This window comes from Leptonotus elevatus, chromosome 8, assembly GCF_054856555.1.
Source record: "Leptonotus elevatus isolate MCC_2025b chromosome 8, RoL_Lele_1.0, whole genome shotgun sequence".
NCBI classification, from domain to species: domain Eukaryota; kingdom Metazoa; phylum Chordata; class Actinopteri; order Syngnathiformes; family Syngnathidae; genus Leptonotus; species Leptonotus elevatus.
The window spans coordinates 21,686,049-21,703,919 of record NC_141246.1 but is presented as its reverse complement, the minus strand read 5'-3'; the positions used below and the strand labels follow the sequence as shown (position 1 = coordinate 21,703,919).

Genomic DNA, 17,871 nt, shown 5'->3' with positions numbered 1-17,871 from the left:
ACCGGCTTTGAAGTCAATCAACAATACAACGTCATACAACTGATTGTTCATTTATGGAGATTTGACAGTATAATGGCAAATATGCGTGTGTTATCTCACTGTTTGTATTAAGCCAGTGATTCTCAAACGTTCAACCCAACTAACGTTATGCAAGGACTTTACATTAATAGATTACGCATCGGCCTACAACTGACTTTGGCTGAGAGGTTTAGCATACTTTTACTATTCTTCCTAAATTTCTTTTATTTTGTATGATTGACCCAGTGCATCTCCATTATTTTAGGTTACACTCAAGAAGAAGAAAATATTTGATTTACACCTTGCGCAGACAATAAGAGCGCCACTGCCACCTACTGCAGTGGAAGTGCAATTACACATTATTCTAGTACAGCACAACAACAACAACAAAAACATTCCTGAGCTTACACGCCCAAATATTATATAAGGAGATTATGCACACAACCCCAAACACTCTGGAGTGTGAGTCAGACGTGCTAATAACTGATCTACCATACTGACGAGCTCTTAACTAATTTTCTGCATTAGGTTCATCTCTTGTATGCTGTCACATGCAAACTGTTCCTAATTCCCCTCATGCCTCCCCGTCCCGTGTTTTTCGACTGCTGTCCATTGATCGACTGTGCAGAGCTGTGATGCAGGCAAGGACCAATTTCTTTCTTGGAGGAAATGTCATCTGAAATAGATCACCGCACCTGCTTCTCGTCCTCTCTGCCCTGTCAATATAAATGTGCCACAAAAATCAGATTTACAACCTGTGACTTGCTTCAAGTTTCACACATTATTCAGTAGACATAAAGCAGAGGCTCTCCTCGTCACTGCCTACTATTGATAAGCATCACATTCTCCCTTCATTTCCTCCTAGAATGATGATGAAATTGGGGGAGACAGCAGAGCAATTACATGCTTTATTGCTTTATAAAGAGTATAGCCGTAAACAATACTTGAAGATGAAGCTGCAGTGATGGAAATAGAGTTGCCATCCTCAACATTAGAAGGGATTCATTTAACAGTGTTTAAAATATTGGTGTTCTACTAAATCACATGAACAGATTTGTAAATCTTTTTAAACCTGCTCAAGCAGCCAAACAATAATATAAATGCTAATAGTTCACATCAGCATAATACTGTGGCTATGAATTCATTTCTGAACCATTTTTAAAGACATTTCATTCACTATTTGTTATTACTTAACATTCTATAGCAACAATTTTAGCATATAGGTTTAAACATCAAAGAAATTTGTATATGGCCAAGTGCTTGCATATGATTGATCTATTGCCTAATATACTGAACAAAAATATAAACCCAACACTTTTGTTTTTGCTCCCATTTTTCATGACATGAACTCAAAGAAAACTTTTACCACGTACACAATATTACCATTTCTGAGTCCCCAGACCCCCCCCCCCCCATTCCCCAATAAAACAAAACTGCACCTTTCAGAATGGTCTTTTATTGTGGGCAGTCTAAGGCACACCTGCGCACTAATCATGGTGTCTAATCAGCATCTTGATATGGCACACCTGTGAGGTGGGATGTGCTCACTATCACAGATTTAGGCCCCAGACGGAAGCAAAGCCGTTCCTCAAACAAATCTCGTACACACAGAAGCATTTCAAGACTTGCGTGTGTCCAAAAGAAGACGCTGAGGACGTTTAACGGCTGTAATGTATATGCCAAGTCTGGCGTGGCGCTGTAGCGCAGCCACGGGGAGTTAACGGAAAGCGTAGAAGAAGAATCAGCGAAGAAGAAAGACACTTTTTTTTAAACTTTATTTAAATCTACAGAACAAACATGGCTTTGTATGTATCGAAACAACGTGAAAAAGACAAACACAGGAGAAGTGACAATGGCGGGTGATTCAAGTACAACACCGCTTGTTTGAACGTGGGAATAAAGAAGCAAAATATTTTGCTGCAAAAGAATAAGCAAGCTAAGGGGGATGCGCAAAACGACTACACGGCTATCCGACATTGTTGTTGACAGACTGACGGTTCGCGCGCAGACACGCGACCATTACGTCATCACTGGAGGAGTATCCTGCATATGGCGTCCAGACGGACGCGTACGGGGCGCGTTTTGAAATCTTTCCACTCTGAAGCCCCGGTTTGAAAAGTGATCCGTTTCAAGCTCCGAAACCGCGCCATCGTGTAGACGAACGCCTTAAACGGTAAAAAACTTGTGAGGATACATTGAAACTGGCTTTCGTGTGGACGGGGCCTTAGGCTACATTCACACTGAATGGTGTGATGCCCGATTCGGATTTTTTGTTAGATCCGATCTTTTTATGTACCGTTCACATTACAAAAACAAATGTGACACGCCAGTGATGCGACTCGCATGCGCAAAGAGCACACGTTGAATGACATACAATCAAAATGACGATGTTACGTTGGGGTGTCAATGTTTTACCGCCGAGACAAGCAACTTTTATCAGTGTCATATGCAAATTTAGCTGTGCCAACGCACGCTACAGATTGGTGGACTGGTGGACTCGATTCGCGGACGTCTTAAGAGTTGGATTCATGTGTCTTGTCTGCATACATTATGCAAATTCAGCTGTGCGAACGCCCGCGCTCCTGGTTGGTGGACTATTTTCACGCTCGCTCCTGGTTGGCTGCTGTCCTTGGCTTTTTCGTGCGTCAGTTTTGAACGTGCTGTTTACAAACAGTAACAGAAAGCCGTTTTCATCTCATGTCGCCAGAGTAGCGAGGTTGGAAGAGGTAATAGAAATATTTGGGGGAAATGAGGGGACACTCCTCATTTCATTGAGAAGTCTACCGAAGATGACGTCGCGTCATCGCCGTTCGTGATGAACCGTCTGCAGGGCTGCCACACATGTCAACTTTATGCTTCATGATTAAATTAAAGACAAATAAAAAGTTACTGTTACTCAAAACAGCTTTGTATATATTCACAGACGTGTCAGTAGTCTCCCTTCCAAGCAGTCTCTCCCGCCCGCGCAGAGCACATCAGGCTTTTGATGACGTATGAATCAGATGCGTGCGGGTGAGCATTCATAGTGCAGACGCATCGCATACATATCCAAATTATATCCACATACGAAAGAGGCCCAGGTCTGGTGTGAATTTTTTTTAATTGTACCGTTCACACTGCATAAAATTTGATACTTGTGAAAAAATCGGAATTGAGCTGCAGTGTTAACGCAGCCCTAAACTGGTTTGTGAACAATATTTGAGAGAAATGGTGATATTGTGTATGTGGAAGAAATTTTAGATGTTTGAGTTCATCTAATAAAAATGGGAGCAAAAACAAAAGTGTTGCGTTTATATTTTTGTTGAGTGTAAATAATCGTGCAGCTTTTGCATTGTGCAAACATTTCTGTCAATATGTACTACAGACAGGACAAGGGAGACTGATCTTATTTGCTAGATGGTTGGAGTGTGAAAGAATGTTCCATAAATATCTGCACGCCACAGAAACATTCAAAAAACGTGCATTCAAAAAGCTCTATTTGGACTTTAAGAGATTTTCATTGTTACAAGAAAGATCTTAACATTTTCAAGACATAGATTGTTCCTAGAGTTTTTATTTTACAGTGAATGTGCAATCTCTCAATCAAGGAAGCGTTACAGGTGCATTCTTATCACCTGATCGAATCAGATCAGGAAGAAATGGATGGGTTGAAAGGGTTCATCTGATCATATTTCATTTTACCGTAAGGAACCTTCTGACCTTCCTTTTACATTAAATTAATGTTTTTTTTCTGGTGCTTTTGAGCAACATTTGGTTGCGAGTTGTATGATTGTTGCTTAGGTAGGCCTAAACATCAGCAATCCATTCTTAATATTAATTACTCCCGAACAGGGTTTTTGCTATAGGCAATGTGGGCAACAGACAAAGATATTTTTTTTCAAACAAAACTCAACAATTTACTTGCTAGACTACCGCATGTTTCCATGTCGAGTTAGTGGAGTGTCACGTCAACTTGCTGTGGAGACTCCAATTGGAAGAGGCAAGGGGGAACGGGCAGGAGGTCAATTTGCAACTGCCTACACGAAATTGATTTGGTTCTGTGAAAAATGTAAAAAATAACAATGATAATCATCATCTACGTAAATGATTACATCACGTGATGCCAGACTGTTTGATTGACGGGTGAACGTACAGTAATGATGTTGAGACATAAATAAGGATGATGGATCAAAAGTATAAGACAAAAGAAGCCATCAGGTACTGCAGTTTAGAAAAAAAATAAGAAGAGAAACGGGCAGGAGAAAAGTAGGATTTAGATGAAATTTCTATGAGTGGCAGTAGGCTATTGGCCAGGTATTAGCCTCTTGCTAAAATGTTGCTAAGCCACAAAAGAAAACTCTATTTCATTTGGTATTTAGTTTTGCTGAGCTAGCAACTATTAGAATTGAGATATCATGTGATGCAACTAATTTCACCTGAAGGCAACTGGCTGACTGGACTTGCCAAGTTAAATGTAACTTCTAATTTAACTTCTAATACTTTGACATGGCATTTTGTAAGCAACATGTAATTTACCTATATGTGTTATTATGAAGCTTATTAAAACGTGTATTTGAGGTCTATGTGACAGAAGCATCTCTGGACTTACCTTCATCATCATCATCATCATCATCTTCAATGAATCATACAAAACAGATTTCATATGATGATGTCATTGATGATTTTGCATTAAAGAAGGCTAGAAAAGTCAAGTTTTAGATTTCACTTCACACCTGTTGTCAACTCATTTGCTCCCAAAAACATAAAAATAAGTTCCATTTTAAATATTGTAAGTGTCCCATAGACATATTGATACGTTTTTTATGGGGTTTTTTTAATGCTAGAGCATACAGACAGACGACTTTGACACAGTCTCTGAACTGAAGAGAATGCTTGAAGCATTGGTAGTTATTACAAAAACGGCCAACAGGTGGCAACAGAGTAGAAGGTCTCAACCAGGACCATGTTGAAAACAAGCTGATTTACCCACGTTTCTAAGCAGATTTGTGAATAATGATGAAACTTAGCTATATTCTAATGCTAATTGCAAACGGAAACAGATACAAATATACTTTTTCCTGATGAAAGAAGAGACTATAATCTTTCTTTTGTTATGTTCCATGTTTTTATAGCAATAGAACACAATATTCTGTTGAGCCTTGCAAAATCAGTCAAAATCCAGTAAAACAACCGGGAGCGAAGAGGATTGCTTCAGTGAAAATTGCTGGGAGTGAATGAGTTCATGTTAATGCCAGTTCTAAACTGGGTGAAAAACCCAGGTTGAAAAGTAGTTTACAGCAGGAATCTTTTTTTATGTTCCATAGAGTTGCTTTCTATTTATTTATTTATTTATTTATTTATGTATTTGCTGTCTTCAGGGATTTCTTAAGTATTTGCAATTTATATACTGTTGTTTTTAATTATGTTGTTCATTCTTTGTTCTAGTTAAGTTTTTGTATTTAAGTTTATATGTAATAAAATAATCAAAGTAATTTAATGTATTGATTGTTGCGTTAGTGTCCATTTTTAGTGGTGCTGGGGGGTTATTGGGGGGTTTATTCGGGGAAGCCAAGGCAATCTTTCCCCCAGGATGCAAATCCAGAACCGCCTCTGCTCCCAAAAATGATGTGAATGGCCTCCCACCGTGATGCAGCGTTGTGGTAGAGCCAGGTGGCAGTGAATGCTAGACCGATGAAAGCAATATCCCCTTTTTAAAATTGTATTTATGCAAATGTTACGTTAATGCAAATGAACTGAGTGTGTGCGTGTGTGAGTGTGTGCGTTGTAATGCGCGCGGGCTCTCTGACGCGCGCGTCCCACCAGACAACCGGTGAAACAGGAGGGCAAATATTCATGGGCGGTTTAGATACTTCAAGTGCAACGGTCGGCCATTACGTGTGATAATCTAGTCTAGTGTCAAGCTTCCCTCATTACCATATAAGGAAATACAGTCGTGCCTCATTGCAATAGGCCGAGCATTGCAGCCTGCGGGTAGTCTGCATTTAACTCCTCCGCTGCTGTATTTTATTGGGTGTCGTTATTCGGGCCTTTGGGAGTTTTGATTTTGTTTACTGTCTCTCGTGATTGAAATCATAACATTAAAGGGCATCATATTTAAGCACCATTTCAATAAGCATCCCGGATGGTGCACGTGTGTCCCTCCTCCTTCCGCCATCTGAAGTAGCCTGCTAGATCCTGACCTACATCTCACGCAACATGACGAAAATCCACCAGAAAATTGGCGCGACGCGGTGCCAAGAGAAACGTCTTCTCCTTATGCGACCTTGACTTCTTCATTGTCATACGCACACAACGGCGACCCGCCCCCACGCTGAACTTCAACGATTCAAGGCAAAGAATTTCTAACCGTTCCCGAAGCTGATCCTCGCAGGTAGCCTATAATTAATCCACGTGATTCCCACTTCACCAATAAACCATTTGATACATGCATGATTCAATAACAGTGTTGTATTTAGCCTGTAATTTACACCGTCCACGCACATTTATTTTGCATGATCGGGCAGTAGGCTCGCGCATGGAGATGGGGCATAAAAAATGTTGCATTTGTATGTATGTGTGCATTGTATAGGCCTACGTACAACGCTCCTAGGCCATACATGCCACTTGATCCATCCATGGCAACCTCCTGCAGCATCTCCACACTCAGAGACCGGGGGATTTGTCCTGATGCCTTCACTGTCTCACCACAGCTCGTATTTTTGAGGACCACTCGATTGCTGCTGAGAGTTAAATGAACGGCAAAGCTTAGAAAAATAGAATCGTTTCTGTCTTGAGGAAGCAAATATCTTTCATCATTTAAAATAAATGAGTACGTGCATCCCATAACCTAAGCTCAAACTCAGTTCCTCACATATCAAATCAATTTTCCCAGTTGAACTGAATTTAAATATCAGTTTGTTTCAGCCACAAACTCCCCACAACCCTAAACTAAACAGCACAAGTGTTATTTATTTATTTATTTATTTATTTATTTATTTATTTATTTATTTATTTATTTATGTATTTATTTATTTTTTAAATGGATGGATCATGTACTGTATTTATTTCCATTGGTAATGTTTCCATTGGTAATGGGCATGATACGTACATAAATTATATAGAATAAATAAATATATATACTTACAAATGTGAGTCGTCTCCTCAGCCATTTTGATAGTATCACAAAATGTATCTTGGAACAGTTTCCCAGCCAATTTTTCACCAACTTATTTATCCTTGGTTTAAGCTATCAGACAAGAACAACATCCGGATATCCTATATGCTCTTGGTTTATGTGTACTTAAATTGGAACAGGATTTAGTGACGTTTCACAAAAAGCAATCTGATGGAAGAAAAGACAAGAACTCCAGTTGGGAAGTAGCTTAAAACTAAGACTAAAACTAAAATGGCTGACAAAAACAACACTGATGGCATTGCCGCTCCAGTGTGCCTTGCACTGCGATGACTCGGTGGGACATTCCATCCAGAGATTAGTGAGGGGTCAAGGGGCTGAGAGCAGGTTCTTAATGGCCGGCTGTGGTGTGTCCCGTGTGACCCGAAGCACCTCTGAAGCGTGGAGCTTTTGCCCTGGTGCATGGGGAAATTTAGTGCTGACAGCGCACACCATCATAAAATGTCTTTATAGTGCATCATAGTCTCGTTCGTGTATTATGTTGCTTTGGCCACCACGTAAGCGAAGTGATCTGAAAGGCAGCATAACATAACATTCGGCCAATCAAACATAAATTTGACAATATGGAAATGTATCTTGATTTAGTAAGTGACAGTGACTAGAAAATAATTTGTGTTGGGCTGATCCCATTGTTCTGTCTCTCCATGAGTTGATCACAATTTTAGTCCATCTTTTACGCCTCTCTGGTTCTTTCCTTTCTGTCAGGAAATTGTGAGGAAAGAATGGAGGTTTACAACTGCATTTACTCTTTCTATCTTTTGGAGAGCTTATTGAAGCTTTGCAATGGTGTTTTTGACACCAACGATCAAGCCTATAAATACCATTAGAGCAGTTAATAGGGCATAAAGTGCTGAAAGTCTTTTAAAGGGAAAGTCAAACCAAAAACATCCTTTGCAATAATATGTGCTATGCAGCCCTACTAGTCTAAACACATTATTCTGATGAATGTTGTGTTTGTGTAATATGAATTAAAAAGCAACCTCCATCCATTTTTTTCATCAATCTCGGGGAGCGGTCGTTTTGCCACTTGCTGTCGACTGAAAATGACATCACTGTTGCTCAGAGCTCATCTAACGATCAATTACGGCTCAATTTATGAATGCCACATGACCAAACTCCGAGAGCTGGTGAGCAGTGATTGGTCCTTCCCTGAGCCCTGAGCAACTGTGATGTCAGTCGACAGAAAGTGACAAAATGGCCAACCCATGAGATGGATAAAAGTGGGTAGATTTTGCAAACAATAATAATCAGAATGCCATGTTAAGACTATAGGGGCGCATAGAACACATTGAAAAGATTTTTTTGGGGGGGTTACTTACCCTTTAAACCAGGGGTGTCAAAGATACATCCTGCAGGCCGGATCAGGCCCGTAAAAGGTTTATTCCGGCCCGCGAAATGATCTTGTAAAGTAAAAAAAAAAAGTGTAATGTCAGATTAATTAATCAGCCAGCAAGGCAACAAGCAATCCTAATATGAGCAATGCAACTTGTACATGGCATTGACCTGGATGTCATTATATTACACACAACCTAAAGTTACGGTTTGTTGAATTTTTTTTAAATAAAACCATAAACCAACATAATTTTTTTTTTAAGTGCTGAATACGACAAACATTCATCTAACACACACATACACCCCCCCCCCCCCCACACACACACACACATATTATGACATGGATTAACATCCTATAACTTCATTAACTGCGCCACACAATGTATTCTGGAAACAATATACAGTATTTGCAAAACAGGTAGCTATAACAAGCCCGGAAGTCATACGGGCAAAGTGCTGTCACGGTTTAAGGTCTACAGTTAGGCATATACTTTTGCACTACAAAACATTTCTTTCTATCTTCCTTACTTCAATGACTGCTCATTTGTTTGGTAGCCATTTTGTTAAACTTGATTCTCACGCATGCAGGGAGGAGATATGTAAGTTATTTATACTCTGTGTAGTGTGGCAACTGCAAGGCACATTTTCAATTTGCAGGACTTAGAAAATTGCTGCAAACAAAGAAAACAGCTACAGCACAATTTGTTTGCAGTGTATTGTTGTGTACGTGTTTTTTTTTTATTTAGTAGGAAAAATGTCCCTCAAGATTTGTAATAGTCCAACCGTCCGTGAAATCAGCATCCAACTTACACCGCCCCCTTGTGCCCGCCCCTCAACTGACGTCACACAAACGGCTATTTGCATGAAGTGTTTTCTGGCCGCAGTTTCCAGCCTTCCACTGCTGCAGAGAGCGAAGGTCCGAGGGGAAAGCGAGGCGTGTTCTTGTGCTTTTTTCATTTGAAGGAGATAAGGTGTCGCAAGTCGAAAGGAACGAGGGAGTTTAAAAAGCAAAGAGAATACGAAAGCGCTGCTGCACTTGAATGTGAAAATGGAGCTTCCCGCCGCGGGAGAGCACGTCTTTGCGGTGGAGAGCATCGAGAAGAAGCGTAGCCGGAAGGTTAGTCACATGGAAATGAAGCGTCCTCTTAGCGCCGACTGTTTACATGTTCTGACGACACGTGATGGTTTTTAGATGAGCCGAAGAGCGTGTTTTTTGTCGCTGCTTATGCTGCTTATCTCTCCGTTCACAGGGAAGGGTTGAGTATCTGGTCAAGTGGCGCGGATGGTCCCCAAAGTAAGTGACCCCGTAAACGTCAGCAATGACAACTGCAACTGTCACTTTCGAACACAAACGACTGCGTTGGATTATGGGCGGTTGCTTGTATTCACTTGGAGATCTTTTGTACGTTGGCCCAAATGATGATTGCAATGCACAATGGCCCAATTAAAGACGTGCACACACCTCTCCGTTTTGACATTCAGTGTCGGCCCTTCAAAGTTAGTAGTGGTTAGCTCGTAGATGTATCTATATTTGTGTCAGCATGATCACCTATGTGATTTAACTAAGCACTGACAACATTTTCCCCCGAGTTACGATGTGTCTTGTGTTTGTCCACTTATGACCTCTCCCAACAGGTACAACACATGGGAACCGGAAGAGAACATTCTGGACCCAAGGCTACTTGATGCTTTTGAAGACAGGTAAGTTTGTTTTTGTTTTTTGGACAAACCAGCCATACAGGTGTCAAAGCCTTTATTAAGCACGCATTAACATGACTATACATGTTTAAACTCAGCGTTCCTAACTTTTCCTGTTTTCAACACATTACTTGACATCTTTCAATCATCAACATGTTTTAAGCAAGATGTACGTGTGTTTATAGCATAAACTTTGCAGCCTCTGCAAAGAGCCAGGAAAATCCGGTGTTGACGATAAACTGTCCGCCTCACGTGTCAATTTTTCAACACCATCATAAAGAATGGATTAGGATTAAAACTGGTGTCATCAGAGGGTCAAATCGGGGTTAAGGTCAGAGCAAAGTGGAGCATCAGCCGCCCTTTTGTCACATGATCTTTCTTTGCATGTCAGCATCAGGTTATCATGCTTGAGTGCTGCCTGTGTGCCACCATCAAGTCATCACGTGCACCTGCGACAACATCCACAGAACATGGATTTTTACTTTATTTGTTTTTCTTTACAAATGATTCCAAGCTACTGTGGAAAGTTGCTGTCCACATTTTTATTGTAACAAATTTACACCAATTTAAAACATTTGCCATCACATGTATTATTGAATACAACAGTGTTTTATTCCTAGCACATTCTAAGCACATTTCTTGCTTTTGTCAGTATAATTCCAATATCTCCATGAAGTACTAGTTTGGGAGGAAGGATGAGGCTACACATCTTGTCTTCATCTGTTCCTAATTTATAGAAAATGCACATAGAAATGAACTTTTTGTTTACCACTGAACTGATTTGGAGTCATAAATCACATGATCTGTAAATGTCCAAATGTGACTAACATCCTTGTGCTCCATATTAGCAGAGAGTCTTCTGTGGTGAACTTTTGGCTAACTGCTAAAAAGTCTGTTAAGTGACTGACTGGCCTCATGCGTGGAACTGAATATTTTAGATGCATATTGTGTTAACCTGTCACTGGCCTTTCTCTAAGCCCTTGTGTTCTTTCACACACTGCAACCTTTCAGACGCAGGTCACACGTTAACATGGACATCACTCTCCCATCTGTTTTAACAATTACCTCCCTCTCTCACTCTCTTTCTCTCAGTCTCTCGCTAAAGGAGATATTTTATTGAAACTAATTGCATGTCTCTCCGGGGAGCCAAATTGTCCGAATGCCAGGTTATGAAAATACGTCACTGTAATTAGATGTGAGGGAGGAGGATGGGGGAGGGGACTGACATCACTTCTGTCTGCAGTATTGAGTTACTGCCGTGGAGAGAAGAGTATAGAGAGTGGGGAAAAAGTCGACAAGGGCCTCTACCCTAACCAGTGGGGTGTTCTTTTGGTGGGACAAGGCTCATTTGACTTCAGCGTTGCACTTTTGCAGATCAGTAGCTCCAGTCGGGCTCACGTCGTCATAATTTATGATATATTGTGTTGCCATGTGACAGCAACTTTGCTCAATATAAGGCAGCTTCCTTCACGGCCTACTGTTTCTCTTAAACACAGGGAACGTCAAGAGCAGCTGATGGGCTATCGCAAGAGAGGACCGAAACCCAAGCACATTCTGGTTCAGGTAAGACAAAAGTGCTGCATAGGAATGAAGAATTAGTACCAACAACAGAACACTAGAATTCTATATTCGGTTGAGTGTGGGGACTAACATGAGACAGAAGAGGTCAGTATAGCGAGTCCTTATCTACGACGGTGTATTAGGGCCACGTAAAAATATATATTTTTTTAGTGGGTGGGGGCAATATTCTGAGAAAAAACGTGCACATTTGCCACTTTATAAAGTGGCAAGTTTGCCACTTTTGGCAAATAGGAGAGTTTATAAAGTGGCAAATTTGCCACTTTATAAAGTGGCAGGCAGATTTGCAAGAACAAAACTCAGAAACTTACGAGAAATGCACATAGCGTAGCTCTAGTCTAATGTGAGGATTCGTTGGTGGTTAATGGGACACTGTTTGTAAAATGAAAAGGCAGGATGGAGACGGATTCATTCTTAATTTAAACTTTACTCGTCATACACGGCAGCTAGAGCGACAACACTTTTTGATCCCTGCAGCTGACTAACACTAACCAATCACAAGCTAGCATACTTTAGGTAAATGCAAGTGAATGACGGAGAGCAGCAGATTCGACACATCACCTTAGCTGCTTAGACAAAAAAAAAATACCAAAAATGTATGAATGTGTAAATAATAATTCTGGAAACGTAAATGTACAAGTAAATTTTCATTTTAACATATTAGCTTAAATGCTTGATTCTCAGGGTGTGGACCTTCAAATTTGTGAATCTATAAAGTGGCAAATATGCGAGTTTTTTTTTTCTTCGGAATATTGCCCCCACACTCTAAAATTTTTTTTTTTTTTTTACGTGGCCTTAATACGCCGTCGTACTTATCTGACTATTCTTTAAAATTGAAGTATTGTAATTTTTTATTGCTAGGAAGTCCCTGTTCAATTCAATTTTCAATGCAGGATCCCCAGAATAAATGAAAATGGCACTCAGTATGCAGACCTCCACTAAGGCCAAATAAAGAAGTTCATCTTGAAAAAAATCCTGTTACTTCAGTAAGGCATTTTGCAAAGTAGGTGTGTTTTTTTAACCTCAGCACTAGTGACTGTTGGCCTTAAAGCAGGCAGGCTGTAACAGCAAAAAGTTCAAATGATTGACTCCATTTAACATATTACGTTTATTTAGAACTTACTGCAAAATATTTACTTCTGTGAAAAAAAAAATTCTTGTTGGCTAGATTTGGCGAAAGAAGTATAACCTTGTTCTTTGTTTACAGTACAATAAGAACAAAATGAGATACTACAGTATCTGTAATTGTGACTTAAGGTAAATACAGTAGCTGTAGCTGCAAGAATGTGAATGTCACATTTTGCGCATCCTTTACCCACCGCAAGGTCAGAGGACTGCTTCTATATCTCTCTGGAATGTGTCAATGGTAACACGTGCTAAAGTCAGTGACGGGTCACAAAGCATGCCGGTGGCATTCCTCCTCGCTGAGGTCACTGCCACAGGAAACACTTGAAACAAATGTCGCTAGAGGTGCTCGTGAATGGCGGGGGGGTTGAGTGAAACGCGGACGCTGACTGCGACAGGAAGGAACTACTTTGGTGGAGAGGTTAGCTGGCATGTACAGTATATCAAGTGCAGCACAAGACATGGGCATCACCTCAGGCAAATTCTGAAGATAATAACTTGTTTTGGGGGGGTTTTCCCCCGACAGGGCATTTTTGCAACATTTCTCAGTGAACAATGCAATACTGTAAAATATTACTAAACATCTAATTCAGGCGTGTCCAATTTTCTTCCTTCGAGGGCAGTATACAGAGAAATCAAAAATGCAAGGGCCACTTTGACATTGTCCAATTTGATTGAACACGCTATAACCAATCAATCAAGCAATGTAGGATTGTAGTTATTTTGATTTGTTGTTTTTTTTCGTTTTGTTTTAACTTCATTTAAACATCCAAGGCAAACTGGATTTTTTTTTTATGATTGGTGGATGGCCCACCTGTAACCCACTAGAATAGATACACCCCTTCCCTGAGCACATTCTGAGTCAACATTCCGAATCAAAGCAAGAGTAATATGAATTAAGATACCCATTTTTAAAGCTGTGCTTACTTGAGGATCTTAATCAATCAATAACATGATATGTTCACAAATCAGACCTTGACACAGACAGCAGAAAGTAGAGGAGGCATTACGAAGAGAAATGTTCTAACTATTGTAGTTGTAAATAGTTTCTGTGCCTGTCTACATGTGTTGCACATGTGGGGGGGATGTGGGTGGTGCTACCCCAACACACATACACACATATACATACATACACTTTTTCAACATCTGTACCACAAAAAGGTTTTAAGACATTTCAAAAGTTGTTTTTAATATTGTACTTCTACTGTATATCGTCGCTGCTATGTCAAAAACATTCATGTCCATTTTTGTCTTTTTTCTTTTTTAAATGTTTATGTTTTGGGGATGAAACTGAATGCAGACATTCCCAAAAATGTAAAAATAAAAAAAAATGTGGGGGGATGTACATAAGTGTTTTTCACATAGCAGCAACGATATGCTGAAGGCTGCTAGAAAATGGATGATGGGCTACAAATTGCCCACAGGCTGTATTTATGACACCACTGATAATTAATGCGTAATCACTGGTGTCAGGCCGAAATCTGGTAAAAAAAAATAAATAAATTGTTTACAAATTATTGACCAATCTAAAGTATTGAACATGGCTTGCTCTCTTTGATTATGTAAAATGAATGGTTAAATAAACATGCCGTGAGTATTTTGGAGGTCCAAGGTTTCAGCCCGAGTTTATCTACAAATTCCTTACTGATCCAAATTAGAATTGTTGGACTATGTACTTGCTTTAGAAATCTTTTACTTTCTCTCTACACCAAGATTATGTTACACTCTAAAAACAGTTGGGTGAAAAGTAACCTAATAATGGATAAAAACTGGACCGATCCACTTTATGGGTCAACTTGATCCAACTTTTTGGGTTGTCTTATACAAAAACATTTGTTCTTTTTACCCAAGTAAATTTATCTAATATTCATGAGTTGTTTTACACTTTCTTGACTCAAAGTTGGGTCAAATAGACCCAAGTAGAGGATCCGTCCATTTTGACCCAACTGTTTTTAGAGTATAAGCTTCTTATGAGTGTTTGAAATAAGTTCATCCATAAACAAAAGTGCAATATTTGTTAATGTCTGTGTCCTTGAACAGGTCCCTTCTTTCGCCCGGAGATCCAGTGTACTTGCTGACCTTCACGAGTCCTCCCTGCAAGAAGACAGCTGTTCCGTTTCAATGCCGCGTCCGCAGAACCAGCAGTACCAGCTCAACAGCAAGACGCATCATCAATACCAGCCCACGAGTCGAGACGGTGAGACTGAGCAGTGTGCCAATGGTGCCAAGTTCTACTATCAGCTCAACACCAAGAAGCACCACCACTACCAGCCGGGCCTGCAGGTGCATGAGTCTGTGTTTGCAAAGCCCAAAGAGGTGGACGCTCCGGAGCGGCCCATCAAGGGCTACAATCTCCCTCCTGTGCTGCAGCAAAAATGGTTCCGGGACAAGACTTCAGGCGTCTTGACCAAAGTCAAGGACATCACCATGGAGCTGAAAAAGCTCCCAGCAGACCTCAACGGCCACAAAGAACTGGAAAAAGCAAAACCTAAAGACCAGGCCTCAGTACAGCATAATGATGTCAGTGGCAGTAAACTCAAAATTGTGAAAAACAAAAACAAGAACGGACGGATTGTTATTGTCATGAGCAAATACATGGAAAATGGAAATGGAATAGAGGCGGCAAAGGTTACAAATGGCGAATCCAAGCCCGCGGAGACGTTTTCGCAAGGAGACGACACGGAAAGGCACCTGGAAAAGATGAAACTTGTCAAACATCTCGGCCTCGTTAATGGATTTGCAAAGAAACCCAAAGCCGTCTCGGGATTCACGGGAGTTTGTACCAAAGAAAACGAGCAGCAAACGAAGCTTGCTGTGACGGAACAGGATCAACACTTTGAGGTCGGGGGTCAGTGTCTGCTTCCAGCCCATCAGCCTTCACAATTGACACCCAAGCCTAATCTGGCCTCTTCGCCTCTGGACACTGGAGTTCCCGCATTCACGGACAAAAAAACAAGCCAAGATGAGTTTCAAGGATTAAAGCGACACCTTTCTGACAGTGGCAGCGAGGAGCATGTGAGTAACAAGAGGTTTTTAAGCTCCTCACTCTCACAAAGCATTAGCACTGACCAAAATGGCCTCCAGGCTCCTTTTTCATCGCAGTACTGTGACTATGCTGATCACGATCAAGAGGAGCCCATTGACTTGAGCATTGTTAAGTCCAGGCCTCAAGTTGCTGCCTCCGCAGTGAGCCAGCCAGAACTGCGCACACAGGATGGAACACAGACGCGCTCGCAAATGAAAGAGCAAACTGCAATTCAGCCCCAGGCTGAAACGCAAAATATTGCAAGTGTGGACGCAGCTGATTCGTCGAGCGTTGGTGACGAGGAAAAGGAAAAAGTGGAGACATCGTTTCCATCCGTCCAGCCCTTCCTTGGGAATATAATCATCACAGACATCACGACAAACTGCCTCACAGTTACCTTCAAGGAGTATGTTACAGTGTAACTGTCTAAATGTACATAAGATATATTTGTATTTTCAGAGGTTCGAATGTGCAAACAGTTTTGATATCATTTTGTACAACTCAACAAGAATTTGGATTCTTTACTGCTTTTTTTGCTTATTTCCTGCATGACATGTCATTTGTTACGGAAGAGGATTAGGGCCGCCAGTTGAAGAGAGAAAAAAAAAAGGTTGGCAGGATTCTGACTTTAATCATAGAATTCTGACTTTATAGTGAGAATTCTGACTTTATTCTCAGAATTCTGACTACGACCCCACAATTCATAGGTCTACGTCACAAAGTCAGAATTCTGAGAATAAAGTGAGAATACTGCCAACCTTTTTTTTCCCCTCTCTTCACTGACCCTAATCCTCTTCCGTATTTGTTGTGATGTTAGCACATGCAGTAATTTCAAACTTAGTTCAGAAAGCAACGAATGTTAGAACGAACTGAAAATGCACTTAATAGATTCTTGTTGATGTTTTTTTTCCCCGCTTGTGCTCGCTACAGTCTACATTCAAACACAAAGAATAGAGGCTTTATGGAAATGTTTGTATGGAAGACATTTATATTGAAACATGGTAATATACACTGTATGTGTGCGTGCGTGTTAGCAAAAAGAGTGGACAGGTGGACAGATAGATACATGCTGTTTGGAAACATTGAAAGCACCTTTGTCAAGAAGTGTCATTTGTATTTTTGACTTGATCAATGTTGCTTATATTATTATTATTTGTCCCTGTTGGTGTTGCCTGACACTTGGATGCTCCATTGAAAGGCAGTACAAGCATTGATTTAATTTATTGTTTGCAGCACTGCAATGGGAGTTCTTCATGTGAAATATCACAATCACAAATCTATGTGTTAGTTGAGATCCGATTCGTACCACCACCTGGGTAATCTATCATTCTGCTCTCCACGCTCTGTGTGGCCCACACATCTGCTCGGCGGGTTTAGCATGTATTTCATAAGCACATATCAAACCCTTATCGAAGAACTTCACGGTGGCAATCTCAAAAGATTGTACAAGCATGTACAGATAGGTCCGCTTGTGTCTTACATTATACTGTATGCCTCTCACTTTATATGGCATGTTTTAACACAACCATTCCAACATGTAATTTGGGTGCATTGAGGGGGGTGCAGTGTTGCACTTTCATGTTTTGTGTGCAGGCGAAGTGAATGCTTCCTAAGTTTTGCAATAATAAAATTATTTGCAAGTTAAAGATGGTCTCTGGGTTGATGTTATAACTTTTACATTGGTTTGCATATTGACTGTTACACTCTAAAATCAGTTGGGTCAAAAAGAACCCAACTATGGGTAAAAAAATTGACCGATCTTCTACTTGGTTCGAAATTTTTTGTCATTTTGTATAAAACAACCCAGAAAGTTGGGTCAAATTGTCCCATTAAGTGGATCTGTCCATTTTGTACCCATAATTGTGTTACTTTGACCCAACTGTAAAAGAGAATAGTTGAATCAACTTAAGACTAAAAAGAAAAT

General features: G+C 40.4%; 1 protein-coding gene across 1 annotated transcript; it reads left to right on the top strand.

Annotated features, from left to right (window-relative positions):
* Positions 1–9,378: 9,378 nt before the first annotated feature.
* Positions 9,379–17,593, top strand: LOC147170203 (E3 SUMO-protein ligase CBX4-like). The gene is made up of 5 exons (XM_086084015.1): positions 9,379–9,638; positions 9,772–9,815; positions 10,157–10,222; positions 11,716–11,782; positions 14,963–17,593. The coding sequence occupies exons 1-5, from the start codon at positions 9,570–9,572 to the stop codon at positions 16,367–16,369; spliced, it is 1,653 nt and encodes a 550-aa protein (XP_085940141.1). The 5' UTR covers positions 9,379–9,569; the 3' UTR covers positions 16,370–17,593.
* The last annotated feature ends 278 nt before the right edge of the window (positions 17,594–17,871 follow it).

Coding starts and splice junctions, on each gene's coding strand:
- LOC147170203 (XM_086084015.1), top strand. CDS start 9,570: ATGGAGCTTCCCGCCGCGGGAGAGCACGTCTTTGCGGTGGAGAGCATC. Junction 9,639..9,771: donor AGAAGAAGCGTAGCCGGAAG/GTTAGTCACATG, acceptor CTCCGTTCACAG/GGAAGGGTTGAGTATCTGGT. Junction 11,783..14,962: donor CCAAGCACATTCTGGTTCAG/GTAAGACAAAAG, acceptor GTCCTTGAACAG/GTCCCTTCTTTCGCCCGGAG.